The 24643-nt window shown below is 35.5% G+C and overlaps 1 protein-coding gene across 4 annotated transcripts; it reads right to left on the reverse strand.

The window, feature by feature from the left end:
• Positions 1–128: 128 nt before the first annotated feature.
• Positions 129–20710, reverse strand: LOC125652351 (sulfotransferase 1B1-like). 4 transcript variants are annotated; one of them, XR_008803426.1, is made up of 7 exons: positions 20592–20710; positions 5152–5352; positions 4700–5020; positions 2851–2951; positions 2573–2762; positions 525–786; positions 350–431 (listed from the first exon to the last, which is right to left on the reverse strand). XR_008803426.1 is itself a non-coding variant. In XM_048881497.1 (6 exons), the coding sequence occupies exons 1-6, from the start codon at positions 20620–20622 to the stop codon at positions 322–324; spliced, it is 954 nt and encodes a 317-aa protein (XP_048737454.1). In that variant the 5' UTR covers positions 20623–20710; the 3' UTR covers positions 129–321. The 4 variants fall into 4 exon arrangements, 2 of the variants coding, with proteins under 2 accessions (XP_048737454.1, XP_056022729.1); XR_008803427.1 differs by having other exon boundaries at positions 376–431; positions 584–786; XM_048881497.1 differs by lacking the exon at positions 525–786 and having other exon boundaries at positions 129–431.
• Positions 20711–24643: the final 3933 nt, after the last annotated feature.

Consider the following 24643-nt stretch of genomic DNA (forward strand, 5'->3'; position numbering starts at 1 on the left):
CGATTTGTAGTACATGTAGCATGTAACATTGCACCCGATAAAGATGACCGATTGGGTATCGTTGGGTGCATTATAGTACCTGGTCCAATTATTTACAAGTAGTCAAAATAAACAAAGACCCTTTCGACTTAGATTTGCAATTGTATTTGTATATAAAAAACATTCAATCATATAATAAAATGATCATTTATATTTTTTAGTCAATTCGGTACTTTTGTTACCCTTGAAGTACGATATTCATCTCGCCCCCGGTTAATATTCAGTTGTACTTCTCAGGTTGCTAGACCGTTGTAATGATAGACAAAATGTCAATAATTGTTATTATTCATAAGCTAGAATAAATGACGATCCTTCCATCTTCGTTTTTATAACTCTATCGATTGCCTCGTTTTGTGCCACGGTAAACCAGTTCTTCCAGTCTCCAACTTCCCCTGCAAAGTACATAGTTACTTGAAGTCCTATTCGAGAACGTTTCATTCCTAATGGGATATCACCAGCTGTAGGTAAAGTGTCACAAATCGTACCTCTTCAACTACAGCTGCTGACATTTCTAGGAATGAGGATTTCTCGACACAAATCGTACCTCTTCAACTACAGCTGCTGACATTTCTAGGAATGAAGATTTCTCGACACAAATCGTACCTCTTCAACTACAGCTGCTGACATTTCTAGGAATGAAGATTTCTCGACACAAATCGTACCTCTTCAACTACAGCTGCTGACATTTCTAGGAATGAAGATTTCTCGACACAAATCGTACCTCTTCAACTACAGCTGCTGACATTTCTAGGAATGAAGATTTCTCGAATGTGGCGTAAATAAACAAATGGTGTAAACAAACGCACGCGAACAAGAAAGTCAAGTTTTGATGTCATATTTTAAGGTTAATTATCCGCATTCTGAAATTAAACTATGACGTCATATTTGATATTTCACGATTATAGCATTAATCAAGCTTTTGTCATCATATTTGAAGATCGCTATATTGTAATTGTATGTAGGATATATAAGTATGAAGATCAAAATTTTGTAATAGTATGAAGGATATATAAGTATGAAGATCGCTATATTGTAATAGTATGTAGGATATATAAGTATGAAGATCGCTATATTGTAATAGCATGTAGGATATATAAGTATGAAGATCGCTATATTGTAATAGTATGTAGGATATATAAGTATGAAGATCGCTATATTGTAATAGTATGTAGGATATATAAGTATGAAGATCGCTATATTGTAATTGTATGTAGGATATATAAGTATGAAGATCGCTATATTGTAATAGTATCTAAGATATATAAGTATGAAGATCGCTATATTGTAATTGTATGTAGGATATATAAGTATGAAGATCGCTATATTGTAATAGTACATGTATGTAGGATATATAAGTATGAAGATCACTATATTGTAATAGTACATGTATATAGGATATATAAGTATGACGATCGCTATACAGTAAAACTCGAATATAGCGAACATGGATATAGCGAAATTACGGCTATAGCGAAGTTAAAACGATTTCCCCGGCAAATTCTTTATATATTCTATATAAAAATTCGCGTCTATATCGAACACGGATATAGCGAATTTACAGATATAACGAAGTAAATTCCTATTCCCCTTGAATTAAAAATGAATGTAAAATCTCCTTTTATAACGAACTCATTTTTTTTTTCATTTTAAACTCTTTGTGATTTTTAACAATTGTTTTCCATTGACATAAAGGATCCACACTTATTACAAAATTTCTGTTTACATTTTTTCAAAAAAGGTTGTTAACGCAAAACAATACTTACACATACATTTAGGAAATATTTTGTCGGTATTATTTACTATTCTCGTTAATCAAATTTGAAGTTTGATTGCATTTATTTTATCGTACACTCCTTTATATTTGTCAAGCAACAAGTAAATGACAATTGCAATAGACTGTACATGTATGCATTTCGCAAAATTTTGTTGACATTTCTCTCTCGACATGTTCTTGCATGACTTAATAATCCATCAAGATAGATTATCATATATAAATCAATGTGTATATTTCTTGTATGAAAATATTTCTTCTCGAAAATATATAGGCTTCATTTCTCTTAAAGACGATACAAGCGCAAGTACATTTGTATATCGATTGCTGCTTTCTTATATAACTGGTATATATGTAGAACAAATCAGTTTTATAACGAATTCGTTGTATTTGAATTATGAATTCGTTATAAACGTATAGCGAATTACGCTTATAGCGAATTTTTATAGAGGGTCCCCAGAAATTCGCTATATCAGAGTTTTACTGTATTGTAATTGTACATGTATGTAGGATATATAAGTGGCTTACTCCTCCTGGGCATCTGATCCCACCTCTGGTGTGTCCAGGGGTCCGTGTTTGCCCAACTATCTATTTTGTATTGCTTGTAGGAGTTATGAGATTGATCACTGTTCGTTATCTTCACCTTGCATAAGTATGAAGATCACTATATTGTAATAGTATGTAGGATATATAAAAGCTCTTTAAGATACGTGTTTAGAAAATTCTCTGGCATCCATGGGTAGATGTTTAATGACATGTCACCTTTCCTGTACATTTGATCTGGATTACTCATCTCCGGATTAGGGCCGCTATCATTCCTATCATCGTGTTTATCTTTATTGGCGGATCTCATCTTTTCGAGGGTACATTTCGTAGTGATATCCTTTGCCAGTAAATCTGTACAAGGAGTTTCTAAATAGTCCGCTATAGTCTTTACAGTTTCAAGTGGATTCTGCAAAGTAAACAATTCAAATTGAAATAAAATATCACATTTTTTGAGTAAGTAATTTTGAAAATGAAAATTTAAATCATGAGAAAACCTTTTTCATTTCCTCGTAGTAGAGACACAAGTATGTTCTTCTGTTTTTCCGCATTTCGTTTTCCCACTTAACAGTATGTTCAAACCAATCTGCCGACACCCCTGAAATATTCATGCATAAACATGTTATCGTGGTTGTTTGAGTTGTGAGTAGATAATGAAACTTGTTATTTCAAGAAGTTGAGCAAATTATAAAGCAAGGTGATTTTCAAAAATAAAATTATAACCTTTTTCATTTCCTTGTAGTAGAGTACATGTATATGTTCTTTTAATTTGGAATGAAACCTATACACATGTACATGTACAATCCAATATCGTACTTAATAGAAGGAAAAACCGATGATTTGTCGAAGGCGCTTGGTATAGAATCATATAATTACTATCTATCATTGAATAAACTTACAGGTCACCCCGCAAAATCTGACTACCGGTAAATCTGTATTGTCTCTTCCTCTATCTTATCAAGAACAGACCACACTTTTAAGAGCTTCCAAAACATGGAAATTGGAGACTGAAATCAAATTGATTCCCATATTGATTTCCCATATTGTTAGAATCGCCAAACAATGTTAAGGACATCGAGATCGTACTTCTGGGTGATCATTTTTTTCTGATGATAAGTACCGTACTATGTCATCAAGAGTGCAAATGTTCATGTAAACAGAGAGCTGCTTTTCTGATTGTGTTTGCAATTAAAGTGAAGCATACGGCAGCAAGTCCAGTTTCAAGTTATGTATTTAAAATTAGTATCATTCTAATTTGCCGAGATATTTATATAACTTACGAAGCTATGATTGTTTTATGGATACATGAAATCGTATGACGGGTAGATATGGCGTCGGAAAAATTAAACGGATTTTCATTTTAAAGTACTAGTATGTTGGCGCTTAATGATACTAGTGGAGTTTCATTTAACAAATGCATTGTATTAGCACACATTTAGTTCTTATTCTAGGCAGGGAAGAGGGGGGGGGGGACAAAAACCTTGATATCGTCCCCTTTGTCGGTAAACGGGTATTCTATTACATGTATACCGAATATTGTATTGTATATTGTTTAACGTTCCTCTCCTCTCGAGAATTTTTCATTGAAATGGAGATCCACCATTGCCGGTGAAAGGCTGCAAAATTTAGGCCTATGCTCGGCGCGTCCGGCCTTCGAGCAGGGGAATCTTTATCGTGTCACATCTGCTGTGACACGGGGCTTCGGTTTTAGCGGTCTCACCCGAAGGACCGCCCCATTTAGTCGCCTCTTACGACAAGCAATGGGTACTGAGGATCTATTCTAACCCGGATTCCCACGGGACGCATACCGAATATAAAAGAAAACATATTTTAAAAGAGTATATAGAAACACTTTCAGTATTTCGTTTGAGATTGATGCGGAAGTTAATGACATCACACAGAAAGCGCGGGACCGTGTTACACGTGTGCCGCCAGTAAATAAATTTGAGACTTTACTCTTTGCCCCTGACAAGTCTTGAAATTATTTACTAACTGGTTTTTAGACAACTTCTTGATTTATACCTGGAAATAATATTTAGAGGTATATCAATTTTTCATTCAATGACACGGTAGGTCCAATGTCCTTTGATAAAACTTCTCACAAGACTGCGGGGAATACATTAATTGTCGTACAATTTAAGAATAAAACGGTGTCCCGGCAGTAATTGGAAACTCCTATTCAGAGCCAAGCAATCTACCTGAAGTGCCTGTTTCCGTTTTGTCAATTTTCTAGTATTTATCATATTCATTCACAATGCTGTAGCACTGAATAAATTATGTTAGGTTTTTAAATGAAGAGGCTCAATTACATGCAAGTCAGATGTAATATCAATTAAGAAAATGTACCTCCGTAGGTGATTACCAAATAAACAAAATCATCCCAGCTCATTGGGTCTTTGTTCATCTTCAAAAGACGCATGTGGCTGTAAAATGAAACTGCTACGTCTTTCGGGTTTCGAAGCAAGAAGATCACTTTTCCTTTCCCTTCAAGGAAACCAGTGGGAACCTCAGAAGGGTAGTTATGAGTGTTGTATAACCGCGGTCTCGACTCTTCCAGTAAGAGGTCCATTGAATGGAACTCCAACATCGCCACCTCCTTCGGACGTTTGTCATATTCAGCTTTCCCTTTCTGTAGCATCTTCACCATTTCCCAAACCCAGTGAGTTCCTGTGAAATACAAGTCATCATCTGTTCTAGTAACTACATCAATCAGCTACATAATTTTTACTCACATTTTAGGTTCAGTGCTTTCCGTTATTCAACTATCAAGGATAGGTACATGTAAATGATTTTCATACCACACTTAGGGAAAGCAGATACCAATACATCGTCCTCGTAGATGTCCATGGTTCTGAGGCTGGGTACATGTGACCTTGGATCTGGTATGAAACCGCTGGTGGTAAATTGTAAATCTCTATAACGGTCGTTCATCCCGATAACTTTCAATATCCGCCCACTTGGACATTTTCGCTCTATTATCTCCTCTTCCTCAACACTAGCTGTGGATGAAATGAATTATCCATAAATATTGTTGTACATGTACGTGTATGCTCCAGAACTGCACAAAACATTTTCATTATGCGTCTTATAGACTCTGTGTGTGTGTGTGTGTGTGTGTGTGTGTGTGTGTGTGTGTGTGCGGGCGGGGGAAAGGGGGTAGCATGTCTGGTTTGTGATTGGGGTTCATTACTGTCTGGTTAGACACGAGACTCTGGGCCACGTCGCAGAACACGTTGAAATTCTCACTTTATAGCGTAATTAATAGGAATAAGTAGAAAATTAAGTGCTACTTCTATGTGCTAGTTCGGAATTTTCCCCCCAAAAAGTACGTGTAATTGTCTGTACAATAATTTGAGTCACTGGTAATATTCATGGGTTCCTTTTGTGATTTTTTCGGAGGCAATGTAGGGTCATGATGTAACAAAGCATGTAAATAGTAGTCCTCGATTTCTTTAGATCAGAATTTATTTAGCATATCAGTGCTAGCATTTCTTCTTTTATCAATTTTTATGGCCGCGCCACATACAGTGTAATAGTCGGGGCGTATAGTTTACCCTTGTCCGTACTTCTGTCATTCCGTAACACCCAGTTTTCCAGACTATTTTTTATAAAAGCCTTGAGATATTGAATTTTTTTTTTTGCATGCAAGTGTATATTAATGAGTTACAGATTGAGTTTGAGTTTTGTTCCGGTTCGCTGATTTTTTATGGAGTTGTGCCCCTATAACTTAGAAAATTACTGTTGCGACCAGTTTTCCGGACTTTTTAATTAAACGCCTTGAGATTTTGAACTGATTTTTTGTATGCAGGTGTATATTGATGAGTTACAGATCGAGTTTGAGTTTTGTTCTTGTTCATTGATTTTGATGGAGTTGTGCCCCTTTAACATAGAAACATTACTGTATCTATGTTATGGCTGTTAAAACATATAAAGGATTGTTGTTGAGTTCTTCATTGTACAAAATGTGTGTAACATACAATCTGAATACCACATTCAATTATATACTTCGATGGATTTCCTACATTTGACTTTACTGCAGGCGGGGATATTCGTGTCGTGTCGACACATCTAATTAATCTTTATTTTTGACGATTAAAACATAATCAGATATGCTTGAAATTGCATGCATGTGCAACCAACACGTACATTATTAACGTATTAAGCGGGGTCACTCATCTTCTAGAAGTATCGACGATTTAAAAGAGGGGTCAACCATCGTCTAGAAGTATCGAAGATTTAAATCAATTAGAATAATTGTTTTGTTACGAAATCTTTAATTGCCTTAAAAGGATATGAAATAACCACGTGAAATGAATTTTATCTGAGCAAAAGAAGCAATTAAACTTTTTATGCCCGGTAATTGGAGATTCGGAAGCATATCACAATGTAATATGTTCGCAAACTCTTTAACTTAGGTCTTAACTTGAATGGATGGTGATAAGGCTTTCATATTTCATATGTATATTCCTTGGGACAAGGACTTTCTTTTTTATCTTGTGACCTTGACATTGGGGTTTGACCTACTTTTGAACCTTGGCCATAACAATTGAATGGTTACTTATAGGGCTTTCATATTTCACATGTGTATTCCTTGTGACAAGACCTTTTTGTGGATACCAGAATTAATTTGCTACCAGACAGGGGCATCAATATTTCACAAACACATCTTGTCATTTTGATAGTGAATATTCCAAACAATATGTTAAATTAAAAAACTTAGTATCTAAAAGAAAAATAAATGACGTCGAAAGGTAAACTACGATGCATAGAAACCGTTAGAGAGGTCTTTGAACTTGTAGTTTTGATGATGACAATGTGTACATTAAAAACAGACACAATTTACTAATGATACACTTAAATTGATATTAAATGTCACGCATAAATTAACAAATTCGCGTTAACTTAGTGAGGAATCATTGCTCTTCACAACCTGCACCGTAGAGTGTTGGTTACCGATATCGTGCCTTCACTCTCATTAATAAAAGCAATTATGTTTCATATATGATATACACAAGCATCTAGGAATTTCTTAAATATTACCAAGAATCAATACAGATGAGACCTGTTGATATGATAAAAGGTTTACGGGTGTTCATACTTTTACTCATTTGATTATTCTGTTTAAATTATATAAAATAATTTTAAAATGAGGTGAAATGTAAATATCAATTCAATTCAATTTATTTTTGCTCAAACCATGTTAAACAGTACAGGAGGTACAATAAATATAATACCTGTAAGAAAAATCGTCAGAGGTTCATATCTGGAACAATACAACTTTCTTAGATACCAGAGGGGAACATAATATACACTGATGTATAAATAAACATAATAGTAACACGTTTAAGAGGTAGCGGAAGAACAATTACGAAGAACAACAGACAATCTCAAAAATATGAGAAATAAAAACAGAGATTTCTTAATATTTTCATATCTTGAGTTGACAATATATTAGAAAATTTCAGAACATTTGGTTTTTCATTAAAAAAAATTGTCTATGTATTTTTTCCTTAATTTTGTGAAAAATCTTAATATACCTGATATTATCAAATAATTGATAACTTTCCCTTCAGTACGTAGCACTGAATTAAATATCAGCATTTACATTGTAACTCCAAGTTCAACACCTTGATTCTTGACAGGAAATCAAGGTTGAGGTTAACCAGTTATTTTTAAGCTTTGTCAGTTTTTGCACGGTAACACAACACGTGCTTTGCACAGAAGAACAAGGTACGGTTTTAGCCAAAATCTGCCCTGTCAAGGAAATTCACCAAAATACTAAATCTGGTATTTGAGAATGTGCCATTTATGAAAATGAGCATTGTTATTCTTTATCTACAATAGTAGCTGTAATATATTCAACGGAAAACTTTATATTAACCTGACGACGTCACCAAATTTGACGTTAATTTTGACGTAATATACGAGAGTTCTCCCCAAGTGATGTTTTGAGTAGGAAATAAAAACTGTATCACACATAGAACTATTAATTCTTAATAAATGCGAAATTATTGGTTTTTGTACTGATTTGAATGGGTATTAAATGGAAATTGAAACCACATCAGATATGCCGCAGAGGGGCAAAAACTGCAGGTATTCGCGGAAAGCTTTTCTGGTGCAGAAATATAATGGTTTGAACACCAAATTAATTAAAGAAACAGTTATATGCTGGTAACAGTGATTTCTTATTTCTGTCTCCAACTTCTTTTATTGTGGCGAATTTTAAGATTTTTTTTTATATTTGTTAGAGTCTCGCGTGCATTCGGAAAAAAATGATGACATCAAAGGCAGCTCAAATTCAAATCACTGAATTTTATGCGAAGTTTGGGTTATCACCAATGTAATTCTTCACGAATCGGAACACAATAGAATTCAACGGTATTTGTTTTTAATTGGCATACGCAATATTCCATATATGTATATTCTCAATATTATATGCGTGGTATTAAGTTGGAGCAAAATGTCATTTCATAGGTATACTCAGGAAAAAACGCAGTGTTTCTGAGAAACTAGAAACACAACTTCAAAGGGAAGATAATTATGAAACGGTTAGGGTTATCAGTGGTATGGCCATCGCTTCGTGACCGGGAGGTATAGTGTGTTTGAACCCCGCTCATGACATGCCACGTCGAACCTGAGACGTAGACATACATGTGCTCTTCGACAAACGCTCGACAAAAGTGAGAATCACGGGTCTTTCAGATAGGCACCTGATGCCACCTCGACTGTGTCCAGGGGTCCATGTTTGCCCTACTCTTTATTTTGTATTCTTTATAGAAATTACGCAAATTCGAATTCATCACTATTCGATATCTTCAGCTTTTCGTGACCTTAAAAAAGGAGGTCCTGTGTCACAACAGGTATTGGCACGTTAAAAAAAAATCAATGCTATAGCCTTAAATGCTAATCATAGGTTTTATATGTGGTACTTCACATACAGCTGATGATTTCTCAATTTGAGAGAAAAGTTCTCGAAAGGACGTAAAATAAATAAACAAACAAAACTCTCTTCTCTCTCTCTCTCTCTCTCTCTCTCTCTCTCTCTCTCTCTCTCTCTCTCTCTCCACTATCACGCTTCTCCACAAAAAATCGTCAATGTGTTCGGTACTGTACAACTGAGCGATACAAAGCTGGTACACCCCAACACTTGGTTTGCGCAATTTAGTGTCATTGTATCCACTTTTGCTCAAAGAAACCCTCTTAAAAGTTGTTAAATACAAAAATCATTCGATAGTTTATACAAGAGAAATAAAACTTAAGACTTGCTAACCAACCCCTGCCCCATGATAAAAGAAAACCATTCAAATCTAAACTGCATTTTCTCATTATGCAAGTATATACATACATCGTATATTTATCTCGAATGGAGAAAAACAAAATTTTGACGGAATGCTCAATACTGCGAGTCTCAATATTATATTTATATATAGATCTATTCATATGTTGTGTATTCGCTTTGTGTAACCCCCCCCCCCCTCCCCCGGACTGCATTTTAAATAGTAGTAGAGAAAGATAGATGAAATGTAATTGTAAGTGATACATTGGATACATGTAATCAACCCACTCCAATGATACCAAAATCCCTATTTTTGTGTTTGTCAATGTTTTCGAGAAGTCAACCCCCCCCCCCTTTTAAAAAAAACCCAAAAAACGATCTATGCGCCTATAATCTATTTCAATCATTGTAAATTAAAATGCATATAGTAGGCCTAATACGATCCAAGTAACACATATGGAGCAAATTATCTTTCAGGCACCTCAATTTAAAAATAATTTTAATGAGTAACATATATTCCTTAGTAAAAAGTGCCTTGCAAGAAATGTATATTAATCCCTATCTTAGCTACACAAAATTTTTTTGTTTTGTATTGTGTTTTCAAAAATGAAAGTGAATTAGTGTTCCCCAAACAACGAAATAGTTTTGTAACCATTGCAGATATAGAAGAACACTGAAGACCCCCAGTGCCATATTGTGACACCGGTCATCCGGTGTTAAGGTCATCTCCAGTGCTCCCACTGGACCAGAATTCCCTTTCGCCACTTTTTCGGGGAGCGGCGCGGCACAAATAATCACATGCTTTACAATTATTTCCATCATATTATATATTATTTTATTTATTACACTTATTTTAGCATTTTGAATCAGTTACATTACTTAATCATATCCAGCTACCATACCTAAACACTTCTTTCTGAAATAATAAGAAGTTGATTTGTTTGATAAATTCTATTATGGAAATCAAAATTCAGATAATAAATCATAAAAATATAAACTTCATGATGCTACACCCCTCAGTGAAAACATTGTGTACATTGCCCGAAATGCAGATGTCACAAAACATCAAACCCAATTTAAAGTCGTATCTCAACCATTCCCTATTAAATTTCCGTTTTTGTATGGAAGATTTTGCAATTTGGACAGAATCAGATGTTTGAGCAGGTGGGGTTGACTGTAAAGCCAAACATAGTTATTTTTTAATTTTAGACTGACTAGGGTCAGAAGCTACAAGTTTAGTGTCAAAATAGAATGGGGTGCATAGTCTTAGGAGATTAGCATTTTTATACTGTTGCGCACCGAACTTCAAAGAAAATTATTTATTAAAATTGCTATGTCCATATCAATGGTGACCGACCACATAATTGTTCATGAAATATTCAAACTAAAATCAAACACATCAAAATCTTGTAATCAACGAGTTTGGCCGCAAAAACAAACAATTGATGTATTCATATATTCATTATACACAATAATAAGGCCAATTTAATTACCGGTCGGTTCTCTGGTTAAGAATTGACATTAATGTGGAGATGATAACACGATAATGAATAAGACTTTAAATGTTAAACAATTGACCACAGCAGGGTAAACAGCTGTCCGATGTACTTTATTACATAATCACCGACTTTTTTGCAGCCATAAATTACCTGAGGTTGTGACCAGCTCTGTGTGCACTGGAGCGACGCAAGATTTCCGGTCGCGCGCGTTGACTGAATAAACAGATTTTGACTGCATAAACAAATAGGCGATAATGCGTCACTGACAAAGGATTTAAAATACAATTTATTGCAAAAAGGGATTTTCGCCACTTTCAATTTTTTTTCGCCATTTTTGAAAATAATTCGCCATTGGCGAAAATGGCGAAGCTCAGCTCGAGCACTGGTCATCTCCAAGGACCCGTGACATTCACACTTGATGCCGAGCATTTTGGCGATGAAACTGTCACTACCTGTTTTAACGACTTCGGTCTGTCACGGCCGGGATTCGAACCCCCGGGCCTTCCGCTTGCGAGGCAAACGCTCTAACCGCTCGGCCACCGCGGTGGTGTAAATTTACAAATAGTGTGCTTAAAATTTTATATTTCTGAATAACCATCGTAAACTTTCTGACATAAATTGTTGTCTTTGAAAAATATAAAATGTTACACTCGCGCTAAATACGTCACTGATGTACGTACGTACCTAGGTGGATATTGTCGTCTGCTGTTACATGCCGTTTCCCATTTAATCAAATGAATGTGAATGGTAAAAAATAATGCTTGAATCTTCAAGGAATATATTATTTATTAAAAGAATTGTCCATCGTTATATAAACTATTTAAATGTAGTTTGCCTGGTATGTAACATGAATTCTCACGAATCGTCGGTTGGTGCTATTTATATACCGTTCTGTTTACACTATAGTCATAACAACAAAAATGGCATCCGGTCTGTAAGATAGGCTTAAATTTATCCGGATTTTTATTATTATTATGATGATTTTAATAAATGTCAATGTGTTTAAATAAATAACTATATGAGCATATATTATTTGAAAATATATTTACTACTCAAATGATTCTTGTTTCCTCTTCAACCGCCACGATCAACGCAAATTGCGTCACGATGGCGAATTTGTTAGCATCTTTCAACTGATATTTTAACCCCTCTTCCATCGTCGCCCGGGATGAAACTAAGAGGAATTGTAAGTTATTTAGTAAATTTTTAATCCATATAAAAATTATTCCGGGCGACGAGGGAAGAGGTGTTCAATTTCACAAGTTTATCAATACAAAAACCATGAAAACACCACAAATAGCCTGAAAGCCCTTACTTTATTTGATTATGTACTACGCATGCGCGTAGATGAGTTGATTTCCATATGCTTTTGAGAGTTACTATAAGTTACTCTTTTAGGAATTTGACAGGAAAATATCTGCAACGCAAAATAATTTTCCTCCATAAACGCCGGGCAGAATTTGGCTAAAACCGTACCTTGTCCTTTCCTACAACTTTCATTTCCAATACGTATCAGAATAAAATTTCAAGGTGATTCTTAAAAATCTGAACGCAGCACATGTAGACGGATTGTTGGCAGATATTCACAATGTTCAGGAATCAGATGACCCTTTAAATCCTCAGGGCAGAGCTCAAAATCATATAAATTAAGGATCTTGTTTCTTACTGCATTTCTCAGATATTTGATTGATATCTGATTAAGTGTAATTGATAAACTTACACAAGCGTATCTGTTCGAATATAGAACACAGAAAACATCAATAAACCAATTATTTCATCAGTAGCGTTTCCGATTTTGTTCACTATTAAAAACTATATAATTTAGGACGGGGGATATGATTTAGTCAATCACGGTGTAACTAATCAAAAGATAATACAATCCAGGCGCGGATCCAGAAATTTTTTCCAGGGGAGGGGGGGGGTCGAACCTTTTCACAAAATCGAACCCGTGATATAATGTTCAACCCTTTATTTTCCAACTCTCGAAGGAAACGCTCTATATAACCACTGCACCACGCGGACGACCTTTTTGTCGTGTATTGATGTTTTCTGGTAGGAAGTGTTATTTAGCTAAAGATACTTGACTGAAATAATCTTCGTTTTCCTTGCCTGATAAATGATTGTACAATTTCCTTTTGGTCAATTTCTAATGAATGGTGAAGATGCATTAGTGCAAGCCCAGTCAATCTGTCCTCTTGCATAGTACTGCGCATGTAACTTTTTAAAATTCAGAAAAGGATATTTCGGCCTCACATGTTGTGATAGGTAAAACACATCCAATGTGAAGAAGAATTTTCACATTCAGGAAAACGTCCCCATCTACAAAGTTGAAAAGATTGAGCAGATTGCAGAGCTTGTCTAAAGTTTCTTTGCTCATGTAAACAAAATAACGTCTCCAATCTCTGAGTTCTTTCTCCAAGTCCTTTACAGAAAGACAAGGCAGGTCGCTCCCCCAAAATATTAGTTCTGAGGCAAGTTTGGACAATTCCTCGTGTGAAATATTTGTCACATTGACAGGCAACAAAGAGCATATCGAATATGTCGCCAGATCTTCTTTCTGAAACCTCGTATTTAATTCACTGAGGAAAAAGTCCAGAAATGGAATGGCCACGCCAGATCTATAATAATCTTTTGGATTACTTGTGGAAACATTTTCTCTGTGTTGCTGTTTGGAGCAAACCCTTGGGGTTTTAATCACTATATCAAGGTCGTCTGCAATTTGTTTTGCATCTTCAAAGCAAGACTCCAATTCGGTATCTACCGCTCTACGAATTTCTTTGATCCTATCCACGTGTTCCTCAATTAACTTACTTGCAGTGAAAATGTCAATATCTCTTTTCTGAAGTTTGAGAGTCAAAGGCTTTATTGTATCTAGGACATACCTTACAAACACAAATGTTATCAACACAGAGAAGGACGTCATTGAAGCCAAAAGCCCCTGTGCGATCACTTTAGTTTATCTATCCCAAGACCACCAGTCTTCACTGCTTTTTTCATCAAGATTTTGATTGAGAATGTGCTGCAGACATTTGATGACGGACTTGTACATAGTGTAGAACACATCAAAGCAGATATGACGCTCAACCCACCTAGTCTTACAGAGTCCAACTAGTTTCTTTCTGGAAAAATCTACAGACCCATCATTTTCTATAATAGTATCAAGAAATCCTTGTCGTTTAGGGGAACTGTCAAAGAAAATAAACACTGAATTAAGGACATCTATCATATTCCTCACAAGGGGTAATTTGCAGGCTGAAGCGATGCTCAGATTCAATACATGACTCCGACAGTGTGTGTACAAAGCTAATTGGTTTAGAGACTTGATTCGTCCCTGACACCCCCGTTTTTTCGATGTCATTGCTGCTGCACCATCGTATGCTTGCCCTCGCATATTCTCAATCGGAATTTCAAGCAAGTGGAGGATTTCAATAAGTTTATCAGCAATTACTTCTCCAGTAGTTTTGCCTATATTTGCAAAGTCAAGAAATTCCTCCTTAATGATGGCAGGGTGTTCTCTAGTATCTAGAAATCTTAGACACAAGACTAAAACTTCTTTGTTAGCGTACGTGTCAGTTACCTCATCCGCTATGATGGAATAAAAACCCCTCCCTTGTAAACCCTTCAAAATTTTACCTGTGATGTGATTTCCAATGAGTTGGATAACCTCATTCTGAATGGTTTTGCTGGTATATAAGTCATTCTTTTTTGTTTTTGTAGATGAGACCAGAGCTGCTCATCATACTTTGCAAACAGCTGTAATATTGCCAGGAAATTACCTTTATTTGAGGAATCACTTGTGGTATCATCTCTGTGTCCTCGGAGAGGAATATTTTGTTTCCCACAAAAAATGATCGCATCTACTATTTTCTCAAGTAACTTTATGTTGTGCTGATACTGTGCCTGATTTTGATGATTGAGTTTATACGGAAGAGACGAAGATGGCACTTCGGATGTCATCTTGGTTGTGTGATAAACAGATTTGGCACTCTTGTGGTGTTCTGAATTTTGATGCTTTAAAAGGGCAGATGTTTTTCCAAGGACTTCCTTATACGCAGTAAAAGGTTGCGTAACAAATATATTTTGATGTTGGACATCTGACTGAGGGAACATGACACAAAACTTACACAGACCGCCATTTAACAGTTTGCTGAAGGTCAACCATGAAAACTGATTCATCCAAGAAGATTGAAATGATAAAGTCTTTTTGAGTTCACCTGTATTCGTTGTTTGAGCACGACCTGCTTTTAACTTGGCGACATCGTCTGGCAAGGGTTGATTCTGAATATAACTTATCTTTTCAGCTGAGAATATTGTGTTCAACTTTATTGCACCTGTTACAATTTTACCAAGATCAGAAAAATCTGAATCGTCAAATGATGTTTTATCTTTATAATGTTCTGTTGTCTTAATAAATTCATTGTCATCAGATTTAATATCCGTCTTTTCATTTTGTGAGTCCATGGTGATTTGCGGGGTATAATCTGAATCAATACAAAGTTTTGACTTTTTATGGGCAGGCTCCTTCATTTCATTGGATTCAGTAGGTAAAACTGGGAAACAAACCACAAAATGATTTGGTGACCAATTGTCTGGGTTGCTATTTTCAGTGTGTGACCACATGATGTAGATGGGGGAACCCTGACGTACCAATTCATCTGAAAATGGCTTTATTTCTTGATGAAGAAAGTGTCTGTTTACAGCAACATTTAGTATTGTTGGATAAATGCTATATATTGGATGATTCAGGACATTTGCCGCTGCGAAAAATGAATCAAAGAACAATATTCCCCTGATTTGATTGAATTTAGAGTTTCATTCTGAATCGACTTGAGAAAATTCCCCGGTACAAGTGATCTGTCCGATACTGACGTCTCCACAACATATTGTACACTTGTGGGATGAGAACACATCTTGTCGTAAGTTGCCTGTAACGCATACTTTCTCGAATTTTTTACAAGTTCTAATACGGTCATGACACGAAGTTCGATATGTCTCTCTTCATGACCAAAAATGGCTTTAGAGAGGGCCCTATAGAAGCAATTGCCACCCCTGTACACTTTCACAGGACAAATATCTACTGGGCCATCTTCTGGATAAAGCGCCTCGGCAATTTTGTCCAGATTACCATCTCTGGGCAATATATCGGACCTCATTACACTCAGATCTTAGGTGTAGTTCTTTCTTGCAACTTGCGTATCTTAAAGATACATTGAGCTGCAAGGCTTGCCACCCTTTTTGCTGCTGCTTTCAGTAAAGAGGCATGTAAAAGATCAAAATCCCTTTCACCCATGATAATCGGATTACTGTAAGAGAATTCTATTAATATTTACTTAGAATGATAAACGAATACTGGTCTGTCACATTGAGTCTGAAGCAGAGCTATACTAAAGCCGATGACTTTATGACGATGCAGTAGCATAATGACAAGGTTATGACGTGAATCACTCGTAATAGGATGTTAAACAAATCGTTCCTGTTTAGATTCGTTTAGAAACTCGAATAACATTTGTGATTTGATTCTAACCTCATGACATTACAATACTAAGAAAGTTAATTCAGAAATATTAATAATATAATAACAGTCAACTCATTTTTCTTATAAATCGTTATATTGTAATTTTTTTATCTTTGCAAATTCCAGGGGAGGGGGTCCGGACCCCACCCCCTCTAGATCCACGCATGCAATCAATCAAGATTGGTGGTAATGCATGATTATTTTGATGTGCACATTTGCAAAATGACAGAAGTATATTTCTACCTTCTATAACTTTGAAAAACTACATTTGAAGCCAATAGTAAATGAATGAAATTAATCAAAATCCTGAGAAAAAAATCAATTTTGGTTAAAGCCAATTCTTCTAGTGGCCAAAATTGAGGCCAAGCCAACTTTGAGGCCAGGCACATGGAGCCGGGTCAGGTTTTATAGTATGCCCGAATATTACTCTCGTTGATCCTGGGTTTTGTTTGTTACATGTTATTGAATATATATAATGTATCTCCTTTATGGGGTTTTTTCTGACCCTTTTCCCACTCATATAGAGATGTTACCAGCTGTAAGTGACGTAGCACATTTCAAATAATTACCAATGCATTGAGAGCAACGCAGTGGTGATACTAACGTCTCAACACCCAATATTAATGTGGGACACACGTTTTTCAAATAATTTCCATAAGATGCAGTATCTTTCTTTTTAGTGCAATGCAATGTCTGAGGAACATTTATTACTTATGTTATGGAGGAAAACTACACCAGAAAAATTTGATCTGGATGAAAAGTGGAGGATGAAAGGTGAAGATAACGGACAGTGATCAATCTCATAACTCCTACAAGCAACACAAAACAAATACATTTTTAGTTGGGCAAACACGGACCCCTGGACACACCAGAGGTGGGATCAGGTGCCTAGGAGGAGTAAGAATCCCCTGTCGACCGGTCACTCCCGCCGTGAGCCCTATATCCTGTTCAGTTAAACGGAGTTATCCGCAGTTAAAATCAGTGTGCCAAGAACGGCTTAACAATCGGTATGAAACACGTCAAACAGCATTTGACCCAATGAGAGGTTGTATTGACGAACTAGATCGTTATAACGACCATAGAATTTGCGAAATGCTGACTTCAATCGAGGCTGTTGAAACCCCATTACCATCAACGTTTTTGTCAGTACTTGGCTTACCTCGATTTAAAAACTGACTATACCCAGAACAAGCTCTTGCATATCGAATCAGTTGAGATATATAAACACCATATGCAGGTGATAATGGAATATTGCTACATAGATATGGGAAGTTGACGATGGAGAAACTGAAATCATCCCGTTTGTCATACAGGATGTGTACATTAATTTTTCGAAATTGAAAATTTTCAAACCTGCATAATTTAGTTCAAAAATGCAGGTTTAGTCAAATCCCTCTGGACTTAAACCCGCGATCTACAAAAAATCAGCAGTCCTACTGAGCTACTCGGCTAATCAATGTCTATACGGAATAGTAAGAAATTGGTGATATTTTTATTTCCATTCATGTTTTAAAGGGAAGTCAGTCATTATGACCATGTAGTACATCCCCTTAAAAGACTTATATTGGACGCAGAATGGATCCGAATGGAGAAGTATATGCGGACTTCTCGGTTGCAGACTGAGCGCCCTAACCACTTCTGACTCCTTTCCGTACACAACTCCTGTACCTCACATCCGAATATGTAGGGAACACACTTCATTGGCTCATGCATACGAAACAGGTGAGGTATAACACATTATCTGTTACATCTAAAAATCCAGGTGTGTACACGTAACGAGAGGTTATTACATTCTGTGTATTAAAATAAAATGATGATCTTTCTATCTTCAGTCCTACTGTTTAGCCGATACTTGGTTGATCTAATCAAAATCAGATCTCTTCTAACCATTACACTGGAGAAGGGTCCGACAGTGTTGCATTTGAGGTCATGTTATTGACCCCAGTTTCATGAATAATTCCTTAGATATTCGACCAATAACACTAGCTTGACAAGGAATCAAGGACCAATTAGGAATCGTTTTACTGAGGCGGATTCGGATTGTAAGTTCACATTAACAAAAAATGACATCGATCCATAAAAAAAACGAATTTCAAATATCAACGTTACTAAAGGACGAACGAAGAGAGATTTTAAATATTATATATCCACTATCGTTAAAATATATCTTGTGTGGCGCTCTAACATCGCTCATGGCCCCGCAATCTTTTTGAATTATTCTCCCGTGCTCCTCGGTAATTAATGACATGCGTATGATAAATATCATATAACAGCAAAAACTTCCATGTTAGCGAAAGCCGTCATTTGATTGGTCATTATCAGATACAATGTTCTATCGTTAAAATGATAATATCCTACGGATCCGGTTTAATAATAGAATGCGTCCCATATAACCGCAATATATGTAGCAATTATTGCGCTCCTTACATTTTTCGGTAAAATCATTTCACATATCATTAATATACAACCAAAAAAGTTACCTTCATAACTGACTCGCCATTAATTCTATTTTGATTAGTGTAGAAAGAGAACTAAAACCTACGAGTTTGAATTTTGCTGTGTACAGTTTACATTTTACCAGAACTTGTCATTACGTAAGATCACACTCCCATTTGGAGATATGACTTTTTTACAGAACATGTTACTACGATCTTTACTACACCGTTATTTTACAGGAAAATTAACTTATATTTTTAAATAAACACTGTAAATTAGGAAATATAAGTTAAGTCAACATTTTAACATCAAATTAAATTAATATGAAGGTGAAAGGTGATGATAACGAACAGTGATCAATCTCATAACTCCTATAAGCAATACAAAATAGAGAGTTGGGCAAACACGGACCCCTGGACACACCGTCACATCTGTCGTGAGCCCTATATCTTGATCGGGTAAACAGAGTTATCCGAAGTCAAAATCAGTATGCCATTCTTCTTTTAATGAAAATTGCTTTCATTAGATCTGAATGAAGAAAACCAACCAGATTCCACTGGCAAACACATATTTTCCCCCTAGCACTGCAGAGATTATATCCGCCTGTTCGTCTCTCAGTTTGACAGGGTAATTCTTTGTCTACTGTACATCGTACTTTTTTGTCTTCAAGCTCTTTGCGAAAGTTGCGTTTCACTGATTTCCATATACATAATGGGCGGTTCTTCATTGAGCATTCGTTTTCGAAAATAGTGGTGTGTTCCGATGACAGTTTCCGGTAAATTGGCAGTCGATTTGAATCGAGAAAAGTGACATTTCAAATTGTTCAGTTTACAATATTATTTTACGTTTGTTTTTTACATTGTTAAGGACTTACAAATTATCAATGAGGTTAGCTGTATTCAATTTATCTTTAAATTTACGCGTCTAGTCTTTGGTGGCTTTAAAATCGTGCGTTTTGGAGCGATTCTGCAAATGCAATGCTGTCAGATCCTCCAGTGTAACGGTTAGAGAAGATCTGATTCTAATTAGATTAATACTTGGTTTATATTTTCCTTTTTACAGATTGTTATGCACAATTAAAGTATATCTTCTCACTGCACAACTCCACCCTAAGATACTTCACGATTGGAAGTGTAAGCAAATATTTCATTGGCCAATGCATACACAGCAGGTCTAATGTACTACATTTGCAGATTGATATCAGGAGCGGGGTATAATTATTATAAAAATGTGCCTGTTCTTTACGAAACATAATATTACATCAATAGCTTTTCGTAATTTCATAATTAGCCTTTTATGGTAATTATAAATGCGACCAAACAACATATAAAAGTATTATATAATTTTTAGTCAAATTGCGTACGGTACAATATTTAGGACATCTCAAGGATGGCTTTTAACGCGTTTATTTCTAAATATTTCCACAGTTTACAAATACTTGTACACCTCCTTACATTTAAACAAATAAGCTATCATTAAGCTGCAAGAAAGAGAGAGGTGAAAGTAACTAACCTATAGGGTACTTGACTAGCTTATCAGCCATTTCCAGTAACGATCTGTAGATATGTATGGTACGGCGATTGCGTCAAAAGATGTACACATATCCGTATTTAACGTGACGGGAAAACAGCACATAGTATGTACAGCAGATTTTACCGGAAGTTTTGTTTGTTGTGTATTTGTTTGTTTTACGTCACTTCGAGAATATTCCGGTGATATTGAGACGTCACCAGCTGTAGGTGAAGTACTAGACCTATGCTTAGCGATTATAGCTGTAGTAGTGAGGGTAATTTGAAGTGGGTGATCTTTAACGTACAAAGCCTGTCGCGGCACAGGACCTTCCGTTTGTTTGTTTGGTTTGAGTTTTTCTTTCTACTGGTACAATTACATGTTTGACGTCGGTCACGTCACTTATCTGAGTGTTTGATAATTGAAACTGTTTGAGTAACTGGGCAGTCAACGTGGGTTTTTTTATGTGTGTGTGTGTCACCACTTCTGGTGCCGTAACTAGTCGTATATTTGTTGAACTTAGCTTAACTCGAGTACATGTACCTGTTTACTTTGTGGTGGCCGATTTCTCATAATGCATTTACCCAAATTGTGCACAAGTTATTCTTGCAAAATTGGCAGTGTTCACCGTTAGTTGTTTTATAGACAGTGCTGTTTAATTATGATGTTTGATTGATTAATTGGTTTATTTTATAGTGTGATAATTCAGTGTGAGAAATGGAGGAATATAGACTGCTCAGTAGTTTTCTATGGCATATCATACGTTGCATTATTTGATCTTTTTTCTTTTATTTTGTATAGGATTTTCATTTGTATTGTAAAAAGATTATTTGTATTGAGTATTTCCATTTGTATTGTATCATTTTTCATTGTATTGTATATCTTCCATTTGTGTTGTATGATTTTTAGCCGAGTTGCAACGAAGTTGAACTCGGCTATTGGGCGTGTTGGCGGGCGGGCGGGCGTTTGGGCGTCAACAATTGGTTTCCGGATGATAACTCGAAAAGTTTACAATCTAATCAAATGAAACTTTGCTATATTGTTGGGTACCAAGTAAGAAAGACCCCTATTGATTTTGGAGAAAATAGGTCAAAGGTCAAGGTCACAGTGACCGAATATAGAATCAAAATTTCAGAAAAATTTGGTTTCCGGATGATAACTCAGAAAGTTTAAATCCGAATCAAATGATACTTAAAGATATTGTTATGTACCAGGTAAGGAATACCCCTATTGATTTTGGAGATAAAATGTCAAAGGTCAAGGTCACAGTGACCGAAAATAGATTTAAAATTCCAAACAAATTTGGTTTCCGCAGGATAACTCGAATTTTTTTTTAATTTGAATCAAATGAAACTTGGATATATTGTTGGATACCAGCAAAGCAAGGCCCCTATTGATTTTGGAGGAAAAAAGGTCAAAGGTCAAGGTCACAGTGACCGAAAATAGATTGAAAACTTCAGACAAATGTGGTTTCTGGACAGTAACTCGAAAAGTTTAAAACTGAAATTAGTTCTTCACAATTATAAATATGCCACATCATTCCTGACTTTACAATGTATCCCATGCAACTCGGCTCATGCACCCCTGGGTGCATACATTGATTTTTCATTTATATTGTAACATTTTTCATTTGTATTGTATTTAAGGATGTTACAAATTATCTCATTGGTGTAAACTGGTTCAGTTATCGTTATTGCCCTTAACAACATTTTTTTCGTAATAACTACATAAGTAATTGATTATCTATGGAAAATATAAACTTTGCCAGTATCAATAGTTTACCTTTTTCATCTAGTGAATGAAATTTATCTATACGATCTATTTCTATCATGCGCAAAGTTTGGTTTAATAAAGATTTTTGTAAAAACCTTTGACATCACACAAGGATCGCTCTACCTTAAGTAATGAGCCGATGCAATGTAAAGAAAAAGTTGTTTAAATATTATAGAGTTACACAACTGATGCATAATGTACATACGAACGACAAGCGGAAATGCATGATAATAAAGAGTGTCCACACATTCCTTAAATATGCCGATTTTCTGCATTTATACGTTTCTTCTTTGGTTGTATCCACGCGATCGATGCACATATCTTCAAATTCACTTGTATTTACATTTCGTAATTTTTTTTCTGTGATCCCCATTTGAAGTTTTAGTATAATGATTATCCCCATAAAATCATCTTGTAAATAAGCCCGTTTTATGAGGTCAGTATAGGTCTGACTATTGAACGTTACATGGAATGCCGTGATTAGTTCAAATCTTAAATAATGTATACCTTCATTTTCGTGTCAAATGTATCAAATATAAGGAATCAGTGTCAAGTTTGTTGTTTATGTGAGTGATAAACTACATTGGAAAAGGTAATAATTTATGCATAACGACGAATATTTCATATTGTAAGAGGTCTCTTGCTAATAAACAAAATAGTTTTTGCATGTCAAGATTAACTTCTTAGAATATGCAAACATTATTAATGCCATTAAGACATTAATTAAAAGGTCAAGAGATAATAAAAACTTAGAAAAAATAGCAACTCCAATTATTAGATCAAACATATACATGTACTATGTGCTGAAATGTAAAACAAATTCCATAATGAAATGTTAACAAATATCCCTCTGTAACAATGGGCAGAACAAGATGGAGTGAACATTTAAAGATAGATAATAGGGAGTGGAAAAAAAAAATACAAAAACTAGCATTCACAATTACAAAAAACTGTAGACACCAATGGTTACAATACAGAATTATTTAAAACAAAATTCTAGCTATAAATTAATTTCTTTTCGAAATTAAGATGGTAAACTCTAAGATGTGTACCTTTTGTCACAAAAGGATGAAAACAATAGAATATATATTATGGGGATGTAACCTCGTGCAATCATTTCTTGATGATTTTGAACGTTACGTAGAAGAACAAATTTTCGATGAGAACTCAGTAACAAAATCTTTAATTTGGGGTATTTGTATGAACAGAATCCCCACCTTCATTTTTAAATACCACATGTACTTTTCATTATTTGAAATATTTCACTTAAAATACTAATATTTAGGATATAGGGCTCACGGTGGGTGTGACCGGTCGACTTGGGTGGGGGGGGGGCTTACTCCTTCTAGGCACCTGATCCCACCTCTGGTGTGTCCAGGGGTCCGTGTTTGCCCAACTCTCTGTATTGTATTGCTTATAAGAGTTATGAGATTGATCACTGTTCGTTATCTTCACCTTTCATATATATAGTTACTGTATCATGATATTGTACAGAATGTGATCAGAAAAATAGATATATATGTATCAAAAAATGAAAATTGAGTAATTTCATGAGACTTCATGATTCCTCTCTCAAAATTAGGTTAAAATTTTGTTGAATTTTGCAAATGATTTTTCCCCATTTGGTGAAGAGGTACATGTAGCTGTCAATGCATGCACCTGTATCTTTTGTATTACACCTTTGATAGATTTATCTTTTATCAAGTGTAATGATACAAATTTAGATTTTTCGTAATTAATTGAAAAGGAGAAACTAATCCACTTCCTCAGAATATACAGATGTAGCTGCATATCTGTAGCTCTCTGGGGAAAATACTGGGGCAGACCAGAGATCTACAGTTCCACCCCTCCTTAAACTTTCGATTTACGACGCCGAAAAATCGACGCAAGGTTGAGGCCGTAAATTGTTGTATTATGTGAGTCACGTGATTTGCTCTTCATCAGCTGACAAGTGATGGAGATTACCCATAATGCTCTTGTAAAAAATGTCTAGAGGAGTCACGAACGCTGTATATTTCCAATCTAGACAAGTATTGTTTCGTTGTCTTCAAATGTTCAGAATCTGTAAATTTTTCAGACGTGACTTCCTAATTAACTAATAAGGTACACATGTTGGGGATATGCTTGATAGATTCATGGAAAATCTACATTGTTATCTTCTTTCTTTATTTTTTCACAGTTCGTTTAAAATGGGATATTTATAGTGAAACACTATGAAACAAACTCGTTTGAGAATATGGAACACTTCTCCACACCCTACAGATAGTGACGTCTCGATATGA

Source organism: Ostrea edulis, chromosome 5, assembly GCF_947568905.1.
Source record: "Ostrea edulis chromosome 5, xbOstEdul1.1, whole genome shotgun sequence".
NCBI classification, from domain to species: domain Eukaryota; kingdom Metazoa; phylum Mollusca; class Bivalvia; order Ostreida; family Ostreidae; genus Ostrea; species Ostrea edulis.